The sequence below is a fragment of the Podarcis vaucheri genome (assembly GCF_965113315.1).
Source record: "Podarcis vaucheri genome assembly, chromosome: 10".
NCBI lineage: Eukaryota > Metazoa > Chordata > Lepidosauria > Squamata > Lacertidae > Podarcis > Podarcis vaucheri.
In genome coordinates this window covers 4724010-4751442 of record NC_138748.1, presented here as the reverse complement: position 1 = coordinate 4751442, position 27433 = coordinate 4724010, and the positions used below count along the sequence as shown (strand labels likewise).

Here is a 27433-nt window from a genome sequence, read left to right as displayed (position 1 = left end):
TTTCCCCCTTCCCACCCCAGTGGCTTGCGGGTTAGCTATTCCCCTCCACGCTCCTGAAGCAGGCAATCCTTTTTAATTTTTTGAAGGTGAGCTGCATTTCCAAGCATTTGACATTTGGGGTGAGGCGGCGGCGGCATTCCCAGGCGCGGCGAGAGATGCCAACAAAGCAAGCGGGCTGCCCTTTCGGGGAAGGAGGGTTGCTGCAACCGGCACGGCTGCCCTGGCCCCTTGGCCAAGCAAACTCCGTTGTCTCTGCGCCAAGCGGCGCCTCGGCGGGGGCCGCCCGCTCCGCGGAAGAGGGAGGCGGGGAGAGCAGGGCTCCCTCCCCGGAAGTGAGCGCCTGTTGCGCAGCCGGAGGGTTTCGGCATCGCGGCGCCTTGCAGGACGAGGAGGCGCGGCGGGGAGCAGGGATGGGACTCCGCGCTTGCTGCCCCGGGTAGAGCCCGCTTGCACCGCGCCCCCGTGTCCCCCCGCTCGTGCTGTGTCTTGGCTCGTGTGCATGCGATCCCGTGTCTCGCGCGCGGAGAGGCGGCAGACACCATGGGGCTCCTCGCGCTGATTCTGGTGCTCGGGTGCTTCTCCAGGTACGAAGGTGCAGCGGACGCCGCGGCAGGTAAGGCCACAAAGGCTGATGCTTATCTAATAATCCTGTACCCACTTTATCTGGATTTGCTCCCTGACCAGACAAGTTAAAGACGGGGCCACATATGGCTTCGTTTCTGGGAAACGGTGCCCCAGTCCCCATGCCTCTTGCACGCCCGAAGTGAACGTCGTTTGGGGCCGGCTGGATCTTGGCTGTCGGGCTCGTGGCTTCAAGCTGCTTTCCTTCCAAAGGGATCTTAGTGTAGAAGAAGTCGGGAAGGGCTGTGCGCGCCTTGGACTGATGCTGTTGTGTATGGATTGGGTTTTCGGGGCTCTGTATGAAAACTATGTTGATTGTGTTTACTTAATTCAGCTAAAGCAAAGGGAAATTTTCCGCGCCCCTCCATGGGTGCAAGGAGAGTTGCTTTATCTAATCGGTACTGTGTTCTGTTTTGCACATTGTGCAACAACAAACCTGAGTTTGCCACCAGGTGTCCTCTCAACCTAGCTCCTAGTTCACTGTCTCATGTGTGTTTGTCACATTAAACTTTTGGAGGGGGCATATATATATGAGAATCCTAAGATGTAAACCTTAAAATGCTATGTATGAAGAAACTGTAACCCATATACTGCCAGGGTGGAAAACCCCTTTTTGGCTTCAGGGCTGCATGCCCTTCCAGGAACCCCATACCACTGGTGGAAGGGGACAGAGGCAAAAGTGAGCAGATAAATTGCTGTAAATTTTACCTTGGTACAGCAGGCAAGCTTCTCCACACTCCAAACACACCTCCCTCTAGCCGAGATCCAGGCAAATGGAAGGAATTATTGGAGTCCAATTATTGGAGTTCCAGCCAGACATGAAGACTCAAGGAAGCTGCAAGGAGGGCCAGGGAGGGGGCTTCCTTGGTTTTGGCTGGCAATGGGAATATAGGCATTAGTTGCCTGTATTACCCATGTCAGCTGTCTTCCAATGGAAGCAAAGCAGTCATGGGAATTGTAGGCTTTAGAAGAACTGGTCATGTGTCTTCATAGTTTGAGTCATGTGCTTTGGCATCTGCGCAGCGTTCTTGGTTCCCTGAGCTGATGAACAAGCATGTCTTTTATTGCTGAGACAAAGTCTTAAGCTCTGCTGTGGATAATGCAGAAGGAACAGCAGCAAATGTGTCATTGGACGCAATTACATTATATGTAAACGCTCAAACTAGTTTTGCAGCTCTCACTGGTTTGTCAGAGTTCTTGCTGCAATATTGCATGAGCTTTGATAATGGTCTACAGAAGAACAACTTAATTAATATTAGAAGCAAGGAGCATTCTTACAGCTTGAAGAATGTGACTATTCTAGGGCCATGGTATTTTGCAATACTGTACGCAGCTGGTAACCTAAACTGCTTTTCCTTTGACTTCAGAAGGCGGAAGGTTGGCAGTTCAAATCTCCATGATGTGATGAGCACCCATTGGTTGGTTTCAGCTCCTGCCCACCTAGCAGTTCAAAAACACGTCAAGTGCAAGTAGATCTGGCGGGAAGATAAACAGCGTTTCCATGCACTGCTCTGGTTTTGCCAGAAGCAGCTTAGTCTCTATTGCAGTTCATAGAATTTTGGAACCATTTCTGATTGCTGAGCCACTGGTTACACCAGGAAGGATGGGTTGTCTATCTTAACACCTCTCCAGAGCTGTCTTGATGACAAATAAAAGGAATGCACATTGGAGAGACTCATTTGTTTTCCAATTCCAAAAAACAGAAACAAAACCAGAGTCTAAAAAATAAGAACACGAGAAAAGCCCTGCTGGATCAAGTCAGTTGCCTATCTAGTCCAGCATTTTGTTCTCAGTATCCAGCCAGATGCTGATGGGATGCTTGAAAACAGGTCCTGAGTGCAACAGCTCTCTCCCCACTTGTGATTCTGAGCAAATGGTATTCAGACACTGGAGGCAGATTATAGCCTTATCCTCTATTAGGTTTTTTAATCCTCCTTTAAAGCCATCCAATTTGGTGGCCATCATTACTTCTGGTGGGAGCAAATTCCACAACTGAACTATGTGCTGTATTGGTATTTTAAAGCAAATTATTTCTTTATGTTTAAGTCTCTCTTTTGACTTGTGTAATGCCATCTCATTCCTGACCAAAGATGAGCAAAAGCAGCAGAGCTGCCCATTTTATGCTACTACCTTAACTCCAGGCAGGCACATACAACTGATAAGGTAAAGGTACTCCTGGATGGTTAAGTCCAGTCAAAGGCAACTGGGGTTGTGGCACTCATCTTGCTTCAGCCCGAAGAAGCCAGTGTTTGTCCGCAGAGAGTTTTCCGGGTCATGTGGCCAGCATGACTAAACTGCTTCTGGCACAATGGGACACCGTGACGGAAGCCAGAGCACACAGAAACACCATTTACCTTCCCTTACAGTGGTACCCATTTATCTACTTGCGCTGGTGTGCTTTCGAACTGCTAGGTTGGCAGGAGCTGGGACAGAGCAATAGGAGCTCAACTCATTTTAGTTTGCACCCAACCTCCTCCCTACAAGGATTAACATTGAGACTGAGGAAGCTGGCAGGCTGTGTCACCCCCTGGACAGCATAGATGTTGTTGAACTACAACTCCCATCACCCCTAGCTAGCAAGGCCAGAGCTCAGGGATGATGGGAGTTGTAGTCCAACAACATCTGGGGACCCACAGGTTGAGAACCGCTGGCATAGACCATCTTGGTTGTGAGTCCTGGAAAACCTGCTCCCTGCCTGGCAGGCCTTTTCCTACCTGGCCCGGGAGGGCAGGGCCCTGACTGATTCCAGCTACAAAAACTCGGCAGGAGTGATGGCGGCTTCACCCAGTGCCTCATGGGACCAGGGCTCATGCAGCTCGTCCCTCCCTCTGTGCGCCAGGCACAGGCAGCGGAAGCACGGGTGGAGGAAGAGGAGTGCGGGGGGAGCACACCGCCCCCCGCAGCATGACCCTGGTGGGGTGCCATCGCAGCTGCACCCCCGCCCCCGCTGGCAGTGTGCCACTCCCCCAGGATGCGTGCCACACCCCTGGGATGTGCGCCAGCCCCACCCCCGCCTGCTCTCTGCTCCCCTCCCCCCCAGTGCTGGAGCAAGAAGCTCCGCCACTGAGTGGAAGGACTCAGAGCAGCAGCAGTTTCACCCATGATTACCGCCTCCTGAAGGCGCCATCGCACTCTGGCCCTCAAACCAGTCCTGGGCGATGTATCCAGGATGCCATGTTCTGGGAAGCAATTTATAATAGCAGTAGTATTTGGTTTTGCGTACGGAATTTGTTCTGCATTTCTTACATGGCTTCCTTTTGGGAGATGTAAACTACTTCGGTTTCTGTTGCAATATGAAGGGTACAGGCCGCTCCCAATTTTCACTCCGAGGGTTACGCTCCGAGGCACCAGGCATTTAAGTGAAGTGAAAGCGCATATATTTGAAACACCATTGAAAAAGAAGGCAAACGCCCTCTAAACCTCTGGGAACCCTTGAAAAACTCTCTTAAAAATCAGCAGCTCTTACCAGATGCCAAATCCCACCACAGTTGCTCCCTCCAAACCTCCTTGTTTAAACTCCAACCCTCCACAGTCAGTGCCAGGGCTCCTGGAAGTGCACTTGCAAAGTGAGATTGCTAGGCGCTGTTTTTTGTGCCTGTTTTGCTCTTTCTGGGCTCTTTTAGGGCCATTTATTACATGTGAGCAGTTACACCTCAATTGGTCGTGCATAAATTGGTTGTTACCTGTATATAAGTTATAAAGCCTTGTGGCAATGGAGGCTTTAAGCTTCCTACCAACTTCATCAGAGGGATTGTGGGGGACTGACAAGGAGCAATTTCAACTTCAGTCAGCATAGTGCTTTGCTTTGCACTGTACCACAGGTGTGATCACACTCGTTATCTGTTGCACGCTCTGGTGCTGGTTTTTTGGGGAGAGGTTCTTGCCCAAAGTTCATGTGTAGCAGTTCTGCTACCAGACGCAGGAGCAGGTTGCTCATCTTGCTGTGTGTTAACACCAGGTCTGATTTTAATGTCATTTCACTTCATAGAAATATCGAACTAAACGCAGCCCTAAAAAGGTAAAGGGACCCCTGACCATTAGGTCCAGTTGCGGATGATTCTGGGGTTGCGCGCTCATCTCGCTCTATAGGCCGAGGGAGCCAGCGTTTGTCCGCAGACAGCTTCCGGGTCATGTGGCCAGCATGACTAAGCCGCTTCTGGCGAACCAGAGCAGTGCACGGAAAGCTGTTTACCTTCCCGCCAGAGTGGTACCTATTTATCTACTTGCACTTTGACGTGCTTTCGAACTGCCCTACAGTCACTCAAATATGATACGCAGTTTATTGATCAGCAGTTTTCACAAATGGTACTCACGTTCCAAAGCAATCTAATCAGAATTATGCCATGCTCAGAGCACATGGGTTATACAGGCTGTTCACAGATTAATCAACGAAAGCATATGGAGCAACTGAAAAAAATGTGACAGCCACACTGTAAAGGGTTTTCTTTGCCTTCAGTGTTGTGAATCTTTGAAAACCCTTGTAAAGTAGAAAAGCAGAGAATGTGGAACGAAGTAGTCTTTACTGACAGAATGGTGCTTTATTTGGACAGTGCTCTTGGTACAAAGTCATTTGAGGCCAAATTCAATAGTATCTCTTGTTATGTTAGCTATAGAAAATATCTTGTCTTTTTGAAACATAATGATCACCACCCCCAATCAGTTAGGTATGCATCTGGCTCATTAGAACGAATGGATCTTAAGAGTAATTGTGTACTTGTGTGACTCTGAATAAATCTCATTATTTGCAATGGGTTTTTGCATTGCCTAGCTTCCCTTGGGATTATATTTTGTGTATAAGCTCAGTGTGCTTTTCAGTCCCTGAAGTGAACTAAGTACTTTTTCTGTCGTGCCTTGCACAAGTGTTTGCACTAGTTTGTCTTTTGACTTTGGGCAGTGGTGCAATACAGAAAAGAAGAATCCTTTCTTTGGTACGAAATCCTGTCGGTCACTCTTCTTGAATGTGAAAATGGCTCCTTGGCTGTGGTAATCTTCCTGCTCGAATATTGCCCCTTACCAACACTCCATTCCTCAAAGTGCCTTTTAGTTTTCATTATCACATTTCTGTGAAATACATTCCTCACTGCATGTTTTCACATGAAGAGCTATGTACAAGTATTATGTGTTGTTATCCACTTTCAAACAGGAAGAGGATCTACAAATCATTATTTGGTTCACTAAAGGTCTCACACACAGAGTTCTGTGGTGCTGTTTTTCAAATATGTGTCATGCCAAGATTCATGCCATTTTAATGAGCAAGATTCAGTTGTCAACTTTAACAAAATTAAAAATGTTTCACACTCAAATAGGTTATAAGCAACTGTTACTGTTGGTAGCCCAGAACTTTAGCAAAGAAACTCTGGTCTGTTTAACATCTCATGATTTAGGACAGGGACTCTGGATAAAGTATTTATCTCTTTCTCTCTCTCTTTTAAAGCAGCGTGAAACTGCTGTATAAAGTAGCTGTTCTCTGAAAAACCAGCACAGTTCAAGCCCAAAGTAGGGCATTTCCTGTGTACAAGAGACTTTGAAAAGGCAGGCCCAAGGAAGTGGCTCTCATTCCAGACTATGCTTGCCAATCCAGCAATTTGCTTATGAACTAAGGAGAGCTGATAAATTCAATGAATTTACAACTGCCCTTGATCTCAGACAGCAACCCACAGAATCACATGGCTTGGATAAGGTTCAAGTAATACAAAAATAAAATAAAATAAGGCATAGCGATGATGCAAGCTTTCACTTCTTTTTTCTTTTAATTTTATTTCTCATTTTACAAATATTTTAACAAAAAAGCAAAATCTTTACATCATCAATCTGCTTTCCCCCCAACTTCCCTCCCCTTCTTTCTGTGGTTACTTATTTGATATCTTTTGCTACTGCATATCCCGTTCAAAGCTTTTTACTAATTTCCCCTTCGTATTCCCTTTTCATTATTTGTTACTGCAGGTGTTTATGTCTATCCTGCTAATGTTTTAGGTTGTTTACAATACATCTTCAAATAATCAATAAATTTTCCCCATTCTGTTTTTAAAAGTCTCTCTTCTTGATTTCTTATTCTTCTGGTAAGATTTGCCATTTCTGCATATTCCATCAGTTTTAATTGCCATTTTTCCTTCATTGGAACTCTTTCTTCTTTCCATCTCTTGGCATAAATCAATCAGACAGCTGTAGCATACATAATCTCTTCCCCTGTACCTAAAAGAAAAGCTTCTGGTTTTTTTTTAACTAAAGTTATCTTCAACATTTTTTCCAACTCATTATAAATCATTCCCCAGAAAGCTTTTGCTACCTTGCCTGACCACTACATATGGAAAAAGGTACCCCTCATCTTTACATTTCCATCAGGTATCTGATTCCGACATACATTTTTGCTGATTTAGTAGGAGTCAGATACCATCTATACATCATTTTCATCTAATTTTCTTTTATAGCAAAGCACACTGTAAATTTCAAATCCACATTCCACAATCTTTCCCATGCTGCCATTTCACTATTAGGTCCTATATCCAGTGCCTAGTGTATCATTGATGATTTCACCTGTTCATCTTTCGCTTGCCATTCTAATAGCATTTCAGACATTACTTTTTGACTCTTCTCTAGCAGGTCCTTTTCTAGTTGAGAGGTTTGGTTTGTAAAGCCACTATATTTGCCCAACTTAAATAACTTCTTAAGTTGATAATATTGTAATCAACTCATTAATATTTCTGCTATTTCTTCAAACCTGTTTAATTTGATCTTACCTTCCTCTGTTAGCAAATTTCTATATGTTACCCATTCATCACTCATATTTCTTTTTTTCACCATTATGGTTTCTATGTGTGACAGCCATAATGGTGTTTTCCTTTTCAGCAAGTTTTTGTATTTATCCCACACTTTATATAAGTTTTTCCTAATAACAAGATTCATGAAATGTTTATGTATTTCAGTTTTTCCATACTACAAATATGCATGCCAGCCAAATCTATTATCATGTCCTTCTAAATCCAAAACTTGCACCTTTTTAATGTTAACCACACCTTTAACCAACAAAGACAGGATGCCTCATAATATAGTCTTAAATCTGGCAGGGAAAATCCACCTCTTTCTTTAGCATTTATCAAAAATTTATGTTTTATCCTCCATTTCCCCCCCTGCCAGATAAATCTTGAAATATATTTTTGCCGTTCTTTGAAACATCCTGTTTTGCCAGTTACTGGAGCAGTTTGAAATCAAAAGAGCATCTTCAGTAATATGTTCATCTTTATGACTGACATCCTTCCCATTAACAGCTTTCACTTCTTTTCCGAACTCTTCTTTGTAATACAGTGGTACCTTGGGTTACAAATGCTTTGGGTTACAAACTCCGCTAACCTTGGGTTGTGAACTTTGCCCCAGTATGAGAACGGAAATTGCATGCCGGCAGCGCGGCTGCAGTGGGAAGCCCCGTTATCGAAAGCGCGCCTCAGGTTAAGAACTGTTTCAGGTTAAGAACGGACCTCTGGAACGAATTAAGTTCGTAACGCAAGGTACCACTGTATGTGAATCTGCTATTGGAATCAAATAGTGATTGAAGGCCACCAGCCACCTCTCTTAACCACAGTGAAGGCAAAGCAAAAAGTGATGAAGGGCTGGAATAGGCATCTCACTAAATGAAAATAAAGCTTTTGGTTTAGTAGATCTTCAAGAAAACACGTTTTCCAAACATCCCCATCTAGCATAAGACAGTGAAAGGTGCACTCCCCCATTGTCTCCCAAGACAGACAGTTGCCAACAACAGAACCTCACATGCTCATTACAAGGATTATAGGTAGCTATTTTCAATATGGAAGGGGGGGGGAGATACATTCATGAATATAGAAATTGTGGTCTGTTGCCAAAGCAGTTGATCAAAGTAGGGGGTGAGGAAAGGGGACTAATATCCAAATGCCTCTTGATTTGTGCAAAACACACAGCGCTTTTGGCTGAGCCATGACAGTAGGCAAATGAATATGCTCATCTAGCCTGTTAAATTGCTCAAAAGAGAGGTGTGGAAAGATAAAATTGTAATTATTATGTATGAATGCAGCACTCATGACCTACACTCACATTTTATGTTCTGCAATATTCCTTCACACCTATTTTGAAAGCTTTGTCATGTGCTTGTGATGAGTGTGCTGGGAAAGTAATGATTAATTTGTTCTCTGCAGCATATATCCTTTGAAGAGAGATAGGCAGAAGATTGCTCTTGCGGGATTTAGTGCTTACATAACATCACCTTAAGGCATCATAAACTCTTTGAAGCTAAGGACTGCTTTGTACTTCTCAGAAAGAATTATAAATGCCTCAAATCTCAAAGGTTTCAGAAGAGCAGGGTTAAACTGGTGGGGAGGAAGAGAAGTGATCCCTTTAACATAGTCTGTATGTTTAAAATTGTGCAGTTCCAAATTGAAATAGAAATTAACTTGCTTTAGTCTACAAAGAGCAGAATTCTGTTTTACCTGACTTGGTTTTAGAGTATGAAATTGTCTTTATTGTATTTTAGATAATTTTTTAACTTTATGTTTGTAAGTTGCCTTGAGTCTATTGTGAGGTGTATGTTGCTAAAGAAATATGACCAACCATTGTAATGTGGCCATACAAAAATTGATTTCACTGGATGAAGAACCTCCTGTTCTTTCTTTCTTTCTTTCTTTCTTTCTTTCTTTCTTTCTTTCTTTTGCCACCTTCCTGAAATGGCCAGATAGAAGCGGGTGCACAAGCCGCAATCCATGGTTGGAGCCTGTTTGATGATAATGGGGTGCAAGCTGTGCAGGTCTAGGTCAACATAGGAGCCACAGGACAAACCCACAGCAGAGCTTCCTGCACTTGTTGCACACAACCAGACCAAAGCAGGAAGTGTGAAAAGAAGAACCTTGGAAAAGTGACCTAAATGGGAGTTGTTCTGTGTTTTCCATGTTGCGGACTGTACAATGTTTGCATATCCCATGTTTTTATATTGAGGTTGGCAGTGTTAGAAACTCAGCTATATAATCTAGGCACCAAAATGCTCCTTAAACCAAGGTTACAGTTGCCAAAACAGAATGTCTTCCCTATTTTTCGCTCTATAGGACGCACCGGACCATAGGAGGGGGGGATTCTCCCCCTCTCTGCGCAGCACCCCTTCAGCGTAGCGGCAGGAGAAACGGAGCCCCTTCCATTTCTCCTCCTGCTTCGCTGAAGGGGCGCTGTGCAGAGAGGGAAAGCTGTGCAGCGCCTCTCCAGCAAAGTGAAGCCAGGAGAGCAAGAGGGAACAGTGCGCACCGATCCCTCTTGCTCTCCTGGCTTCAATGGCTATCCCTGAAGCCATGGAGCCTGCATTCGCTCCAGAAGACGCACACACATTTCCCCTTAATTTTTGGAGGGCGAAAAGTGCGTCTTATAGAGCGAAAAATACGGTAGTTGCCGTTTTTGGACAAGACGGCTCTCAAGTCTTGTTTTTTCAAAGGATTGACTGGCTGTGATTGATTATCAGTTAAACATTTGGCTAGTTCAGATGACAACCTTGAGCTAGGTTAAGAACTTTGAGAACTTAAAGAAGAAAAGTCACTTGATCCAGGAATATGGAAGGTTGGCCTAATCCAGGCATGGCCAAACTTGGCCCTCCCGCTGTTTTGGGACTACAATTTCAACCATCCCTGACCACTGTTAGCTAGGGATGACGGGAGTTGTAGTCCCAAAACAGCTGGAGGACCAGGTTTGGCCATGCCTGGCCTAATCCTACCTCTTTTTCTTAAAGGTGACATGGACCATTCATAATGCAGGAATATTCTACACAGAATAAAACTTCAAACGTGAAAAACTTCCCTAAACAGGGCTGCTTTCAGTTAATTCTTTATGTAATTAATGCAATTTTTTTTTTCTTAAAGTCTTAACTACAAAAATGCTAGTATATCAAACAGTAATATCCCAACATCTTCTTTAAAAATCATTATTTTAAAAATCATTATTGCTTGGTTTTGTGGCATTTTGTAAGGGCTGAAAGGTTGGAGATGGGAGTGGAGCTGAGAAAAGACATTTGACCATCAGTGACTAAAGCCCCAATGAAGAGGTAGATAATGGTGTGTCCTCCAGATGTTCTTGGGCTCCAGTTCCTATCAGCCCCTGTAAACATGGCCAGTGGTGAAGGGTGGTGGGAGTTAGTCCAACAACATCTGGAGTGCACAATGTTGGCTAACCCTGGTCTAATGGAGGAACTGCTAATGGACCTTGAGAGTGCAGGCATCCCTCAACTTGCGTGTGTTCTACTCACAAGCGACCACTTTTATGCAGGCCCCCTTTTCTCTTGCTCTGGAGGGTAGGACATGAACCAATGGCTTCAAGTTACAAGAAAGGAGATTCCAACTAAACTTCAGAAAAAACTTTCTGACAGTAAGAGTCGTTCAATTGTGGAGCGGTCTCACTTGGGAGGTAGTGGACTCTCCTTCCTTGGGGGTTTATAAGCAGAGGTTGGACGGCCATCTGGCATGGATGCTTCAGCTGAGCTTCCACCATTGCAGGGAGTTGGACGAGATGACCCTCAGGGTTCTTTCCAACTCTACAGTTCTAAGATTTTATTAAAGGTCCTTACAGCATAATGTAATTTAGTTCCATATGATTAAAGGTAAAGGTAAAGGTACCCCTGCCCGAGCGGGCCAGTCTTGACAGACTCTGGGGTTTGTGCGCCCATCTCACATCTATAGGCCGGGGGCCAGCGCTGTCCGGAGACACTTCCGGGTCACGTGGCCAGCGTGACAAAGCTGCACCTGGCGAGCCAGCGCAGCACACGGAACGCCGTTTACCTTCCCGCTGGTAAGCGGTCCCTATTTATCTACTTGCACCCGGGGGTGCTTTCGAACTGCTAGGTGGGCAGGCGCTGGGACTGAGCAGCGGGAGCGCACCCCGCCGCGGGGATTCGAACCGCCGACCTTTCGATCGGCAAGCCCTAGGCGCTGAGGCTTTTACCCACAGCGCCACCCGCGTCCCTTCCATATGATTAGGCAATTATAAATAAATGAGAATAATGCAGTCAGATAAACTGGTTTGTGCAGATCTTTTGGGGTAAGATACTTTGGTTATAAAAACAGGCTACATCCAAGCAATCCTACTTAGTGCAGACGCTCCTTTTTTTTTGGCCTCCCCGACTGATGTAGTTAATGGTGTTCCCAGCTGAGGACATTCATTTCATGACTTTCCCTCATGACTGCTTCAGGAAGTGTCTGGCCAGGGAGATTATGGAGCCCTGTAGAAAAAGCAACACGAGAATTTTTTTAAGTGTTAAGAGAACACCCACACCTCTCAGCCACCTTGTAAACATTATTAAGGTAATCACCCGAAAGCCCCTAAATTTTTCACCAAAATTCTCCCACCAATATCCCATTTTGGTAGGGTCTGTTTCTTATGAGGGAAAAATGGCTGAGGCCAGTTAAATAGCTCTGACTCTAGCAAACAAAGGCTCTTGACTGCTGGGGTATCTGGGTTAAGATAGGGCTAGCTCTTGACTGGTCAAAAACATGCTCCACTGTCAGTTGAATTTTGGCCAAAAATGTCAATTAACTGTGATTAACAGTAGCAAAGAAAGTTCTTGTATTTACAAATTGATGTCCTTGCAGAAAACTCCAAGCTTTCCGAGAAACTTTACAGAGTGAACATCCCTTGACTCAGGGAATGCAGTGGTGCAGCAGTTGTGTCCTGTGTTAATATAACGGTTGCTTGTGTTATTTTGTCATGACGCATGGTTCCTCCACTCTGTCCACATTAGAATTGCATGCCGTTGTAGCACAATAACCGGCTAGGCTTGGCCATGTGGCTTATTTCAGAAGGAAGAAGTTGGAACTAGAAGGCTCACTGACCTCTCCAAAGCCTGGCCCACTAGAGTTTCTAAAGCAGGCACCCCCAAACCCTCCAGCTGTTTTGGGACTACAACTCCCATCATCCCTGTCTAACAGGACCAGTGGTCAGGGATGATGGGAATTGTAGTCCCAAAACAGCCAGAGGGCTAAGTTTGGGGGTGCCTGTTCTAGAGAATAGGTGGCGCCTTGTGACCCAGACTTCCGGAGGGCTGATGAAAAAGTAGTTAGGATGACCAGTGACCCAGTGGAAAAGGGAGGCAACCATTTAAACAAAGACAGTTCAAGGAACTCTTGACAATATTTGACCAGTCAACTTCACCTCCATTCTTGTAGGCTGCTGGTTAGCTGTGAGTCTTCATCTACTCAAGTCAACTAACCAGTATCACTTGCTTTACCCCTTTGAATGCAGGCCCTCTCTTGGAGCTTTCTTTGGGAAAATTTAAGAATGTGCTGCTGAACGAAACCATTCCAGCTGAAGCAGTGTTGAGGAATATTGACAGCAATGTGACTGTCATTATCTTTCAGATCCACACCCACCACAAGAATGTGACTATCTCCTTTGATAAGGTATCTGAATTACTGCTTGTGATGTTTCAGTCACTGTCAGGACTGGGCGATGTTGGGTTTTCAACATCACGGTGTATCACCAGCCAAACATCGCGGTTTGGTGATGAACCGTGATGTTGAAAGAAGCTGCATTGGCCCCAGACCGTGAGGCACAGGGTGAAACTGCCACAGCTCTCACTGTGGGAGCTGAGGTGCTTTGACTCAGCGCCTCGCGGGCTGGGGCCAATGCAGCTGGCCCCAGCGTGCTGCTCAGCTGGGGGGCGGAAAAGCTCCTGCCTCCAGCTGAGCTGGGGCTGGGCAAGCCAGCAGGCCACCCCTTCCCGAAGACAGACCAGGCAGCAATACCCAAGTGCTTGCCAGGCTCTGTGCGTTTGACTGCCTTCGCCTGTGCAGGCGTACTGCCTCTTTTCCTCCTGGGGTGTAACAAGCAGGGGGGCAATCTCTCAGCTGGGGAGCCTCCTGGGCTTCGCATTCCCCAACTGAGCAGCCGTGATCCTGATCTGCTCTCAAGCAAGCAGGAACACAATTAGGGCTCTCTCTGCTGGGGAGGGGGAGCACTCTAACGGAGCCCCCACCCCGCCAAGCAATTTTAAGAAGCGGAGGGAGGAACAAGCAATGCAGATTGCTTCTCCCTCTGTGGTGGTATGAGGGGTAGACCGCCATGATGGCTTCACTCAGCAGAACATTGCTGGTGAAACCGCTCCTGAGTCCCTCTGTCTCCAGTACCAGGCTGGAGCTTGTTTTTCCCTTGGCATGCTGGGTGCTGGTGGCAGAAGGACTCAGGACTGGTGGTGGTTTCGCCAGTGATATACTCCAGAGTGAAGCTGTCATGACGGTCTGCCCCTCATACCCATCCTGGGTGATATATTTATATATTGCCCAGGCCTAGTCGCTGATCTAATACTTGGTTCACTTGCATCTGGAATACCCAGCATCAAGTGGAATAATGGACACATTGTGTGGACGGAGCGTGGATAGGTAGGTTCAGTGGGATCTCATGAACTCTGATGCCCTTCAATTCCCTGTTGCTGCATCTGCAGAAAGCCCAACATCCCTGTTTGTCTAGGGGCTCTTGTCAAATATTCAGTAGCTGACAATTGGATTTAGTGATTGCTCTCAAAATGGGCAATTGGACATTACTCCAGCACCCTGCAATCTGTGAGAGCATGCACAAAACTAAACTTAGCACGTTGCAGCTTTTAGAGGTACTCATTAATCTCTTTGCTTCTTAGAAACCTTCCAGCAACAACTCTGGGGCTGGGACAGACAAAGGACTGGTTTCTATCCTTCGGCCTCTGCAGACAGTGTGTACGTGGTACTTGCAAGCTGTGGGTGCTGACCAGGTGTTGAGCACAGCTGTTTCTTTCTCTTATGCTGAAAGAGGTAAGCCATCTTATTTTTCCTGCAGTCAGGGTCAAAATAATGTGTGGCGTTCTCCAAGGCTATCCTCTTTGAGCTCCTGTGTGTAATACAAATTTTGTGCCTTCCAGTCTCCCTGCATAGAGGAGAGTGAAGGTTTGGGAAATCAAACAGAAATGCAAAACATCATGTCTTGCTCTCTTTTCATCCCGTTAAAAAATCCTCCTCCATTGTATTTCTTCATCCAATTTTGTCTGAGCTTTTAATTTTCCTGGCCTGTAGCTATGTACAGTGGTGCCTCGCAAGACAAAATTAATCTGTTCCTCGAGTCTCTTCGTCTTGCGGTTTTTTAGTCTTGCGAAGCACGGCTATTAGCGGCTTAGCGGCTATTAACGGCTTAGCGGCTTTAAGAAAAAGGAAACAAACTCGCAAGAACTCGCAAGACGTTTCGTCTTGCGAAGCAAGCACATAGGGAAATTCGTCTTGCAGAACGACTCAAAAAACGGAAAACTTTCGTCTAGCAAGTTTTGCGAGGCATTCGTCTTGCGGAGCACCACTGTAATTCACTCCCCTCAGCTTCTCAGGAACCTCCTGCGGACTTTGAGAACCCCACACTTTCTACCTTATGTCACTTTGGACTCCCTCTCAGAACCAGTTTTTAAGTGCAATCCCACTTCAAGTCATGGTTTTCCTTCACTTTTGACGGAACCATGGCTTGGCCTGGCATATCTGTAATGCAGAACCATGGTCTGGGGTGGGAGCAGAGAGATCACATGTTCATGAAGCTGGTTCTTGAGTTGCAAACCATTTTTTGCTGCCATTATGATTCCACCGGCTGAGTAACAACACTTCAGGCAACAGGAGCCTATTCACAAAAGCAGTGAACATAAGACACAGTATCTTACTTTAACAGCTGATTGAAAATGTGTTACTCCTTTTTATTGAAGTCATTTGACTCTTTCTATTTAGATCCAATCCCTGGAGGCTGCAACATGGAATTTAACTTGGAAATTGACCCCAATATTTATTTAGAATATAACTTGGCTGAGACACACATTAAATTTGCCCCAGCAAATCTAGGATATGTGAGGTATGTATCTTCCTCTTAGATGGTGACTTATATGGGTTATTGTGTTTCTAGACTTCCGAACAAAGTTGTTTTAGGTGAGTCTGCATCATAATCTTAAGGCATACCTGCTTTCTGTAGCCTGAAAGGAAGGAATTAAGGTGGTTTTCAGAGCTAGACTAGCCATTTTTGTCCAGAGGACTGGCAGTATGCAATCTATGATTTTTTTTTATATCCTTCAGACATATTGGGGTAAACCAAGGCCAGTTCTTGTAGTCAGAAGAGGTGGGGGTAAGGAAGAATGTAGACTTCTAACCCTTAAACTTTCAAATAAATGTAAAGGCAATGGCAGAAAATGGTAATTGAAGTAATTATATGTTCAGTCATATACATAATAAAATAACAATTCTGGGTAGGCTTGCTTTTGTTTGTTTAAGCAGGCCTACCCAGACATGCAATTTTATTGTGTATGTTTTTAATAGCACCTGTTTTCACTTATATTTTGATAATTCTTTAGGTTAACTTGCTTTTATAATTTGATTTTATCAACATTTTAAAATAACAAATTTACAACCTCACTAAACTGTTTAGAGGTTATAGATGATTAAGTGGTATGTTAATTCTGCTAAATTAACAAGCTGACATCAATACCCCAAAACTAAAATGCATCTTTTATCAGCAGTCAGGTTTTTGGTTTTTTTAATGGTAGAAGTAGCAACTTTGCAGTCCTCTTGAGATTGGGTAATGACCCACCACTCGAAGCCTCTTTAATAATGGATCTGCAGTAGATGGGAAGGAAGAGGCTCCAGATTAACATTTTGTGAAACGGAATTTCCCGGTTATTTACTGCGATTTGTAACTTTAGAGCTAGGCTTTTTGCCTGTGGATCGCAATAAGATATATTAAACCGTTCTGCAATGTATGGGAGGGAAGTAGCTATTGGCACTACAAACTCTAGCCTCAAAGCGAAGTGTGAAAATGAGCCCAACAAATTCAAATAAATATTCTCCCCTGCAATTTTCCAGAGGTACAAACCCACCATTGTGTGATTTGGGCAGTAGCTCTAGGTGGCGACTATCCTATGAAGTCTATCAGTATTTCTTGCCAGAGAATGACTTGTCTGAAGCATCGTTTGTGAGCCACATGAGAAAGATGTCTGAAGTGCAAAGCATCAGAAGGCATGGCACTAAAGTAAGTTGTGCACTTTCAGTGTATGAATGAGTGGCGCTCTGCGGATCCCGTGGTGTGACTGTGCTAATTTCTTTAGTCCATTTTGAATGAAGATTTCTTGAAGCCTTTTGTAGTCCATGTTTGCGGTGACTTGCTTTAATGATACTTCATATAGTTATTGTGCTAGAATCTTTTTGTGCTTTGTGTTTTGTTGTTTTTATATGGCTTCCAGTAAGTCAACTGCCTTAGGAGACTCTTCAGTCAAAAAGTGGGTTATCCTTATTTCAATAATTCAGAGGGCTAAGAGGCAACACCCAACTTGTCTCTAAAACTTGAGGTGTGGGGAAAAGTAAGGCATGTGTACATAACCAATCTCTTTTGTTCCCTTACTCTTTATATATCCTCCACAGATGATGACCTTAATGAACCAAGACAAAACTGACTTGTACTTCTCCTCGCTTCCTGGACAAGGAGTGATCTATAATGTCATAGTAAAGGATCCACTGTGGAATACCTCTGCTGCCTATGTGCCTGCTCATACATACATGTGTAGCCTTTCTGGCTCGGTGGATAACTGCTCCTCTCTTAGTAAGTCATTGGAATGTATCTATATCATCCTCCCAACTCAATGTACATAAGGGGACTTGGTGGTCATTCCTTGGATGAAAGTTGCACACCGTTGCCCCTGTTTAATGGCATATCATGAAATGTTCTTTTCTTCTGTAGAGAGACTCTCCACCAAAATATTTTTCACTGTGCTTGCTGTCCTTGGCCTCTTCATCTGTTTTCATGGACACAGATTCTGGAAAACAGGTACTGGTTAAGGAGAGAGTGTATGTCTTACAAAGTCTTGGTTCCCAGCACAATTGCATTTTGCCAGTTCTGATCCCTGCAGGTTAGTTTAATTGATGAGCTCCATTACGATGTGTTGTTTTTTATATTTTGTTGGAAGCTGCCCTGAGTGGCTGGGGCAACCCATTCAGATGGGCAGGGTACAAGTTAATAATAATAATAATAATAATATCAGCATTATTATTACAAAAATAGAGAGCAGTGTGCCCAAAATATGGATTGCAGAGGCACCGCTTATCCGCTTCCCCAATTATAATGAAGGTGACCTGGAAACTACAACTAATCCAGAATGCGGCAGCTAGACTGGTGACAGGGGGTGGCTGCCGAGACCGCATAATACCGGTCTTGAAAGACCTACATTGGCTCCCAGTACATTTCCGAGCACAATTCAAAGTGTTGGTGTTGACCTTTAAAGCCCTAAACGGCCTCGGCCCAGTATACCTGAAGGAGCGTCTCCACCCCCATCGTTCTGCCCGGACGCTGAGGTCCAGCGCCGAGGGCCTTCTGGCGGTTCCCTCATTGCGAGAAGTGAGGCTACAGGGAACCAGGCAGAGGGCCTTCTCGGTAGTGGCGCCCTCCCTGTGGAACGCCCTCCCACCAGATGTCAAAGCGATAAACAACTACCTGACATTCAGAAGACATCTGAAGGCAGCCCTGTTCAGGGAAGTTTTTAATGGGTGACATTTTAGTGTATTTTTGGTCTCTGTGGAAGCCGCCCAGAGTGGCTGGGGAAACCCAGCCAGATGGGCAGGGTACAAATAATAAATTATTATTATTATTATTATTATTATTATTATTATTATTATTATAGAAAGCATACTTAATTCTTATAGCCAGGTATCTGAGGTTGGCTCATCAGGCTGTTTTTGGGCTAACCACATTCCCTTTCCCCGGCCCTGGTATTGTATATGAGGGGCATGGGAAAGTACAAGCTGTTGGTAAAAGTAAGAAGAATGCAAGAACTCTTAATTTGCATTCCTGGCTTGAATTTAAGCCAGCGATGCAACTGTGGCTTTAGTTGCACCTGAAAAGGAAGGGACCTCCCCACCCATTTTAGAAAGACTGAAAGGGAATTATATACTCCCTGTGTTACTGTATGAGTACCAAGTCACTAATCTGTGGTGATTTGGGAAAGACCATCCCAGAGCTGGAAGTTACAGGTAGACTCTTTTATGGTAAGCAATTCTGCAGTGTCTTCACATCAGGAATGATCAAATGGTCAGTTACAACCGTGTGTGTGTGTGTGTCGGGACTGTTGCCTTGAAAAAAAGCTGAAATCACATAGCTTCAGGAAGACATTGGTGTTGCAGAATGGCTCTTGCTAGTTCCATTGTCTCAAAAAGTGTTCACTGGCTTATTCAAGGACATGACAGTGGGCCTTATCAGTTTTTGAGTCCCTGTACATATATAGGTGTCATGGCAGTAAAGGTTACATGCCCAGGTTATGGGGTGGTGAACTTGTAGAACTCTTTTAAATCCAAATAGACCCTTCTCATTCAAAACCTGGAAAATACTGTTTTTAAAAATATATTGATTTCCCCTCTTAGATTTATTCTTCATGGGCTTCATCTTTACGGCATTCTTTTTCTTCATAACCATTTCGAGAACATCTGCTCTCAGTTATGATGGTAAGCAGAGACAAGTATGGATTTATTAATACCTTGGAAATGTTTGTTTGAAGACCAGGATTAGAACATAGGTCCTCTTGTTAATATCAGCTGGCCAGCTTGATGCTGTGTACCTTTCTGGTGTGATTAGCAGTTGCATCTCACTCCTGGATTACTGAACAGTGGCTAAAGAAGACTTTTCAAGTAATACTGAAAGGTGCAGTACAGTGCATGGCTAAGATTTAAGGATGCATTAGAATCAACAGAAATGACTTTTGTTTTTTCCTTAAGCTGGTACTAATATTTGTGCTAGGAGAAAGCAAAGTCCACATTACATCTATAAATCTGTCAGCATTTCTTTCAGTTAAAGGTTTGAGCTGCAGAAGTTTGAGTCCATAAGCCATGGCTGTGTGTGTATACTTCAGTTCCATTGACCTCTAGAAACAGCATGGCGTGTGCAAGTTCAGAACTCAGTTTCCTGAATATTTTGACCCTCACTTTAAAAAAACACCAAAGGTTCTCACCTTTCTTGCTGTGAAGATATGTGTGAAAGTATGTGGGCGGTGGCTGCTGACACTCAAAACCAAATAGATGGTTAAGTTATTATTTTCTTTGCTTCGGTAAGATACAGTATGTTGCATAACTTTTTACCCTTTGCCATGATGAGCAAAACAAAAGTAAATCCTGGAAAGAAGATAAAGTGTAATAAACTATGCAGAAAGATACAACCAAGATTTATTTCCATTTTTTGTAGCAGAATTCTGCATATTGATACTAAATGAATTGTGTTAGCGTAACAGATGCACAGTTCTTTATAGAGGCTGATAATTTTTTATGCTAGTAGTTTCAGAATCCTCTTTGACAATCTCATATAGCCAGTTGAAAAATTCAGGCAAATGTAAATCCCATTGTTGCCTCGAAAATTTTATATTTATTTTATTTCTTGATTAATGAGAGGACCACAGGTAGTCATGGAATAAGTAGCTAAAACTACAAGTTACATTCATAATTGTTTAGCTGTTCTTATTTTATCTGGAAGCAGCCTTGAGACCTGTCAGGGAAAAAGACAGGATATAAATAAACACTACCATCACTACTACTACTACTACTACTACTACTACTACTACTACTGCTATTTCTGTTATTCTTATTTCTAGTGCTGTGTAGCTGCTGGTTTCCCATGAATGATCCTGCACTGCTGTGGTTACTCAAAATGTTACTTGGGCAACATGGTTAATCAGCAACCCTTTAATTTCACTTTTCTTTTTAAACCAGTATGGAGGAGTTCAACATGCAGCAGGAGTCATCTTGATTAGCAGAACAAAGTCTTTTAGGACCCCAGAGGCTAGTCCACAAAAATGTATCCCATAATGAATGTGTTAGTCTTTCTACCATTCTCTAACACTCCTTGTTTGTTACAACAAACTGGCACAGCTACCTTTCTGGGAATGTGTTGGCATGGATTTTTTAAAAATCAAAGTGCATTTGCACAGGCGAGGGTGATGTTGGAGAAACAAACCTCACTTTCCCCTCTTCTTCTCCTTCCTTGGTCATCCCAGTCAATCTTGGTCTTACTGCAGTAGCTGGAGTTCTTGGAGGTCTCCTCTTGGTCGCTTACTGGTGGCGATTTGGCTTTGTGATCCTCTGTATGTTGATTGTGGGGCTTGTGCTGGGCTTCCTTGTCGCATCTACAGTTTTCTTCACTCCAATAGGTATGTCACATAGTTATGATTCCTATGAAATGTGAATATTCTTTGTTACTTTATGAAGTTTTGTGTTGTGATTACTCTTGCTGTCTTTTGCTTTCCACTGATTTAGGTCTGAAGAGAAGGGCGCTACCAGTTGCACTTCTGAGAGCAAAAATATTGTATTAAAACAGAGTGTTGCCAATTTAATTTCTGTCCTTTTGAAAAGTGTATGTGCCACCTTTCAGGGCAAAACCTTCCCAAGGTGGCTTACAGCAAAACTATCCTGTATACTAATGTCGTAGAGGCAGAACTGCTACATAAAAAGAAGCTACACTCTAAAATATTCTACATTATTTACAATGAACTTGTGTATGAATGGTCATATTTTATATATTAGTTTTCTAAACATGGCAAATCTTGTGCTGGTTATCTAATAGGAGTTCAGATATACTTCAGCAAATGTTTTAACAAGAATCCACTTTGAGGAAAGTATTGCAGCCAACACTTTAAATGCAATTCTCTCAAAATAATGGACTGGGGATATTGGCCTCCAGGTGCCTCTTTCAAGATACTTCCCTGTGTGGGCATGGTTTTGAACTTTGATAAATGACTTTGAATGCCGCCTGGAATTGCATTTAACTCACATTAATCTGATGCCTTCACACACTTGTAGGTCAGAAGGGTTTCCTTTTTGACAGATAAATGACCACCCAGATCTGCTTTTTTTAAGGTGTATGCAATTTTATCTTGTTTTGAGCTTTTAAATTTTGCAATTGGTGTTTTTGTCTTGATACTGGTCGTTGACTGTAATAAAATGATTTGACTTGACTTGACCTTCACAGGAGACTATAAAGTTTTCCAAGATGATGCCGTATTCTGGGTGACCTTCTGTTGCATTGCCTTGATAGTCCCAATAGTTTTTGTTGGATACCCCAGAGTTGTAAGTACCTTATTTGAGTTTTTAAAGTGTAATAGTTTCAGCTTCTGTTCTTGTACATTTTGGAGTGGTGGTGGACAGAATGCTGTAACTAAACTTTTCCCCTTTTGGACATAGTTGTGAAAAACCAGTGCTTGCTTGTAAAGGTAAAGGGACCCCTGACCATTAGGTCCAGTCGTGGCTGACTCTGGGGTTGTGGTGCTCATCTCGCTTTACTGGCTGAGGGAGCCGGCGTTTGTCCACAGACAGCTTCCGGGTCATATGGCAAGCATGACTAAGCTTCTTCTGGCAAACCAGAGCAGCACACGGAAACGCCGTTTACCCTCCCGCTGGAGCGGTACCTATTTATCTACTTGCACTGGCATGCTTTTGAACTGCTAGGTTGGCAGGAGCTGGGACCGAGCAACGGGAGCTCACCCCATCACGGGGATTCGAACCGCCGACCTTCTGATCGGCAAGTCCTAGGCTTTGTGGTTTAACCCACAGTGCCACCCGCGTCCCTAGTGCTTGCTTACTCCCTCTCATTTACATTCTGTTATGCATATGTTACATATCCAGGGAGACAAGCTGCCAGAGGCAAGCTTTTGATATATGAATTCCTGTTTCATTATGTTTTCTTTCCCCTACCCACCCACACAATTCCCACAGCCCCACTTTGTTTTATGTCTAATTTTTTATTACTGTAATTGTTTGCTGCTCCAGGTATACCTTACAGTAGAAGGACAGTTTCTGTTAATAATGACCCATCCTTGGTGAATTGCATTGGCTCAGCCTGGCTACATTTTGCCTCTGCTTAACTGCATTTCTAAGCAATTCAACTTTTTGTTCTGTATGCCTCCATGAGCTACAGTGGAACCTGCAGTAGTTTTCCCTTATGAAAGCCATGCTCTAAAAAACCCCTACAAAACACTAATTTGAGGATAGGGAATTTGTAGCTGTCTAGATAGTGCTTTGCAATCTTCTACCTTCATAGATAGTGGCCAGAGTCTTTTCAAAGCCATTCACAGTCTGTTCTTTCTCTTTAGCTGAACATCTTGACATGTGGCATCATAGGGTCCTACACCATAGTCTTGGCTACAGCATGTTACTTGTACACAAGTCTCTCTTACATTAGCATCGACCTGCTCCGGAGGATTCTAGATGAAAACTTCAAAAGAGCTTTCACCAATGTGCCCTTTCAGCGTAACGGTAAGTGTGTCTTTAGATGAGTGAGTACCTTGATTGGAGGCTTGCAACTGAGAACCTCAGAAGAGAAGTTAGTAGCAACCATAAATGCTTCAAAAAAGCTTGCAGGCTCATGTTAAAGTAGAGGACAGAAAATAATGGTGCCTGAAGAGTGCCGTTGCAGATACACTTAGCTTAGCGCTGCATTGGACGTTCCAAACGGATGAATGACTATGCTGCTCTTTCCCAATCTTCTGGGTCTTGGCCAAAGGGAAAGGAGAGAGGTGCATGTGTTTTGTCCTGGTTGGAGATGAATACTCTGTACCTTGTCCCTTCAGACAAGACTCAGCAGCATACTGGTCTTCCTTTTCACACCTTTATGGAACATCTTAAGTCGCTCGAGGGTGTGGGGCAGAGTTGCAGTTCCAAGGCCTTTGTGGGGGAAAGTAGATGTGAAGATGGATTTCAAAAAGCAGGTGTAGGTTTTAGAAACTGTAAAGGAAAACTGGCCTGGATAAGTAAATGAGGTCTTGGGCTGGCTTACTAAAAGAGAAGGAAGAGATCCCACTTCAGTTGAAAATTACCTATTGGTTTCTTCATCTTACAGACATCATACTCTTGGCGGTTTGGGCAATGCTGGCCATTGGAGGAATAACGATACAGCTGCGCAGAGAGAAACGCGAGGCCCCTTTTCCACCACATCCCTACCTGATATGGAGGCGTGAAAGAGAGCGCAGGATAACTAACATCCTAGATCCAAGTCACCACGTCCCTCCCTTGAAAGAAAGAATTCATAGCAAGCTATCTCAGATCAAGGACTTTTTCCAAAAAGAGCAGCCAGCAGGGGAGAGAACACCACTACTCTTGTAAACTGACATGCAGCTGGGAAGACTTGGGAAATGCAGGCAGAGATTTTTCTGGAGCCAGCAGACGCCCAGTGGTGCTGAGAACTTCCTCTGTCACCTTGCCTTGCTAAACAGTTATAAGAATGAACTGGAAGAAGATCAACACTAGTTTACTTATAGTAGTCCTGCTTGATGGTTTGCTGTGGCACACAGGCACTTGCTGCAAGGATGGAGTATACATATGTGCAATGTGTGAAAATATGGGGATGGGTGGGTAAGATGGGGAGAGAATGTAATGGACAGATGTGCAGCTTCAAAATCTTGAGAGATGGAAAATGGACACTTCAGGCACACACATGGTTCTCTTCAAGCACAGTACACCCTTTTAACAAGTGCCACATTTTGAGCAATCATTTCTGTTGTACAGACTATGGCAGGAAGGGGGGAGAATAATTGGAGACTGACTGCATATGGAAAAACAGCCTCTTGCTGACCGTGGCACTATTAATTCTAAACTTGCACAGTTGCTGCTAGCCAATACCTTTAAGATGTCAAGCTGTACTAAAATATTTTTTGATCATTTAACAGGTTAACTTGCATTCACTTTCTGTGTGTGAGAAAATCAAGTAATTTTGATTCCAACACCCAAGAGGAGAAAAAGCTTTCTGAAAGTTTAGCACTCAATTTTCTACTAGGCTGTTAATCTGGTTGTAGTGAGTGGTGGCTGCTAAGGCTGGAAAAAAGGATAGTCTCTTGACGCACTTTGAAAGGTTGTTTTTATTAGGATCTGTGGTGCAAGACACAATGAGTAGCCTTTACAGCACTTCAGTTGCTTAAGTTCCTTTTCATATTGCAGTGTTTGCCACTACGGTAATTGTCACTGGATTTTTTCTCTCTCTCCTTTTTTAATATTTGAGAAGAAAAGAAACCCCTAAACCCAGTTTGCAGGCATTTGGGGGCACTGCTGCTCAGAAAGATGTAACAGACATCTAGGGCAGCCAACTTCCGGAGCCTGGAGGGTGGGGAAAGAAGGGCAGATCTTGGGTAATTTGCCTAGGAGTCCAGACCAGATCACCCTCAGCCATGATGTCACTTCTAGGCTTAGAGGAGTGGGATGGTCCCCAAGCCTATATTTGGGACACCGAGTTCAGAGAAGAGGATTCTGCAGGCAGAGGAGAAAACAGAACCATTTAAACTCCTGCTTATGGCCATATACCCACTTACTCCTAGCTTTGCAGCTCACGCAGAGTTGCCCCTGCCTCTGTGCCTCTTTAGCTTGTCAATTGGCCCTTCCCAATAATAACCCTTTGGCTTTGAGTAATGCAGTTATACGTAAAGCAGTTAGTTGAACATTATACCAGTACCTTATTTGACGAACACATTTCCTGTAATGAACTGCTCAAACCACTTGTGTGAGTGCAGGGAGCAAAAGTGCTGTCAAGCATGATAAGCATCCAGTTTAAACCTGAAGTGTGTGATTGCATTAGTCAATGTGCACCCAGGCTGAAGTCTTATTCTCAGGGCTTTTTTATCGTGGGAGAGGAAACTGGTGGAGGGGTCTGGCTTGGTTAGGGTTTTAAGATTCCTCCAGTGTTTGAATTGGGGTTCCTGATCTTCAGAAGGCAGCCAGCAGAGAGAACTTGAGCAGGTGTGTTTGTCCTCTCATTGTTGCAGCGTTAAAAGCTGTGCCTGTAGATGTACACAGCTATCCAAGGTGGAGGAGCCCCATCACTGTAGGGCCTGGCACTATGTGCATAATCTGTATTTTCATTTGCAGACAGGTGGTGTAAGAACAGAAGACTGTTTTCTATTATCTCCCTTTTCTGTTCAAACACAACTTGTCTGTATAGTGAGGATCTGTTGCATTCCATGTTGGTGCTCGAGTTGCTTTCTGCTTGTGCCCATTTGTATATTCTAGCAATAATGGTGTTGCAGGGTGGTAGAAGGTTTGTTGGCACAGACTGCATGGACTGCACCCACTCCTAGTCCAGGAACGCTGCTGTGGTAGGACACCTTCTAAACAAGAGCACATCTTGGAAGGTGCATATCTAAACTTACCTAATTTTAAATATGCTTTATTTGTATCTCAGGCCCCTAAGGCTGCTAGGTAGAAACCGGAGATGCATTGCACCTTTTACAGTTCTCCATGTGCAGGAGATGAGCCAGTCCATTCCTCTCCTGGCTCCGATATTCACCTCTTCCCTGCCTCGCATAACAAGGCCTCATGCGCTCTGTACATCAGGAAGGGGATACAAGGCAGATACTGCTTCATTCGCCTTGTATGTATCAAAGAATTTAAAGGTACTGTGTGGATCTCCAGGTTTCATCCCAGCAACTCCCACATACGTTCAAACTGTGGATTATATGAACGTCTGCTTGCACTATGGGACTTCACCTTCTCAAACTCACTGCAGTACCCCCGTAATCTGTTCTGAGAATGCATGGATTGGGCTGTGTGCATGGGGGCGGGGGCTGCAGTGAGGGGGAAGAAGGTGAAGTCAATTTGTGGGGTGCTGGATTCCACCTTAAGCTATTTAGCTTTCTGAAGAGCTGTAGGGCATTCTTGTGTCAAACAGACCTTGATACTTAACCTAAACCATTTTTAGATGCAAGAAGGCTGACAGCTGAAAGCAATACTTGGTGGTGGGAAGAAGATGGAAAAGTCCATAGTTCTTGGCAACTAGACAGAGATTATTTTCATTTTAATGTTGAAAAGTAGAAGCTGTAGATGAAATATACTGTGTCCCCTTCTGTCAAGGGCAGCTTCATTTTACTAGCTCTCTGACCTTTTTATACTGAGAATAATTGCTGCCTATTGGCTGCTTAGGCCACACTTTGTTATAAAGCAACTAGTTCCAATTGCTTTGGTTTTTATAACTGCCATTATTTACAATGCAAAGCAACAAAAAACAAACCCATTTTCTACTCCTTTTTATAATAAAGGTGTACTTGAAAGGTGTGCTATTTGTATGATCTCCGTGTGTGTGTTACCCTTTAGGGACTCATCTGTGTGTCTGAGTTCATTCTGTCTCATGTTTTTTATCTTGAAGGGAAGGGCAGCTTATATGTGTCTTTCCAAGTGAAGGAATGGCAAATACAATTCCTGCTTGGCAAGGTAAGTGAATATGTAACTACTACAGCAGTGACTGGCTTCTGTATGGAAACTTCCTGTGCATTAGGATCAAATACGCATCAGTGTGCCACTGGAGTATTAGTTGATGGCCTCTCAAACTCTGTCCTTAAATCTACTACATATATTGCATTTCATGGTTACTGGTCGTACTTCTTTATTTCTATCCCAACATTTTAGGGCAATTTCTCAAAGGCAGTTTTGCAATAAAAATGTTTACAAAATGGCGTTCAGTTGTTTTAACATCAGATAAAGTGCATATTAAAACATTTAGCAGAATAAAAAGTCTTTTAGTCACTAAAGGGGTTGGGGGGGGAACCAGAAAGGTGGAGTTATTTTATATTTATCAACATTTTACTAGACAGTACCAAAGGGGGTTACAGGATATAAAAAACATTAAAATGGTAAAAACAACCCAACCCATGACCCCCCCCAAACATACAATCCATTACAATATGCAAACTGGGATTTCATATAAATGCTACAAGGTGTGTGCTAGTGAGTAACATGCTGGCAACATCTCATAAAGTGCTATGTAACAATATCAGTGCCATAATTGCATACCGATTGTACTGCACACCCCTTCTTCCATCACACCTACCCAC

The 27433-nt window shown here is 43.8% G+C and overlaps 2 protein-coding genes across 2 annotated transcripts in view; one reads left to right on the top strand and one right to left on the bottom strand.

The window, feature by feature from the left end:
- Positions 1–27433, bottom strand: part of STK38L (serine/threonine kinase 38 like) — a 502631-nt gene that overhangs the window by 71533 nt on the left and 403665 nt on the right. The gene's annotated exons all lie outside the window — the stretch shown is intronic.
- On the top strand, positions 472–27055 carry TM7SF3 (transmembrane 7 superfamily member 3). The gene is made up of 12 exons (XM_082240127.1): positions 472–613; positions 12853–13010; positions 14243–14393; positions 15339–15459; positions 16461–16626; positions 17016–17193; positions 17332–17418; positions 19005–19085; positions 20624–20776; positions 21595–21692; positions 22715–22877; positions 23461–27055. Exons 1-12 carry the CDS (start codon positions 541–543, stop codon positions 23721–23723), a joined length of 1692 nt encoding a protein of 563 aa, XP_082096253.1. The 5' UTR covers positions 472–540; the 3' UTR covers positions 23724–27055.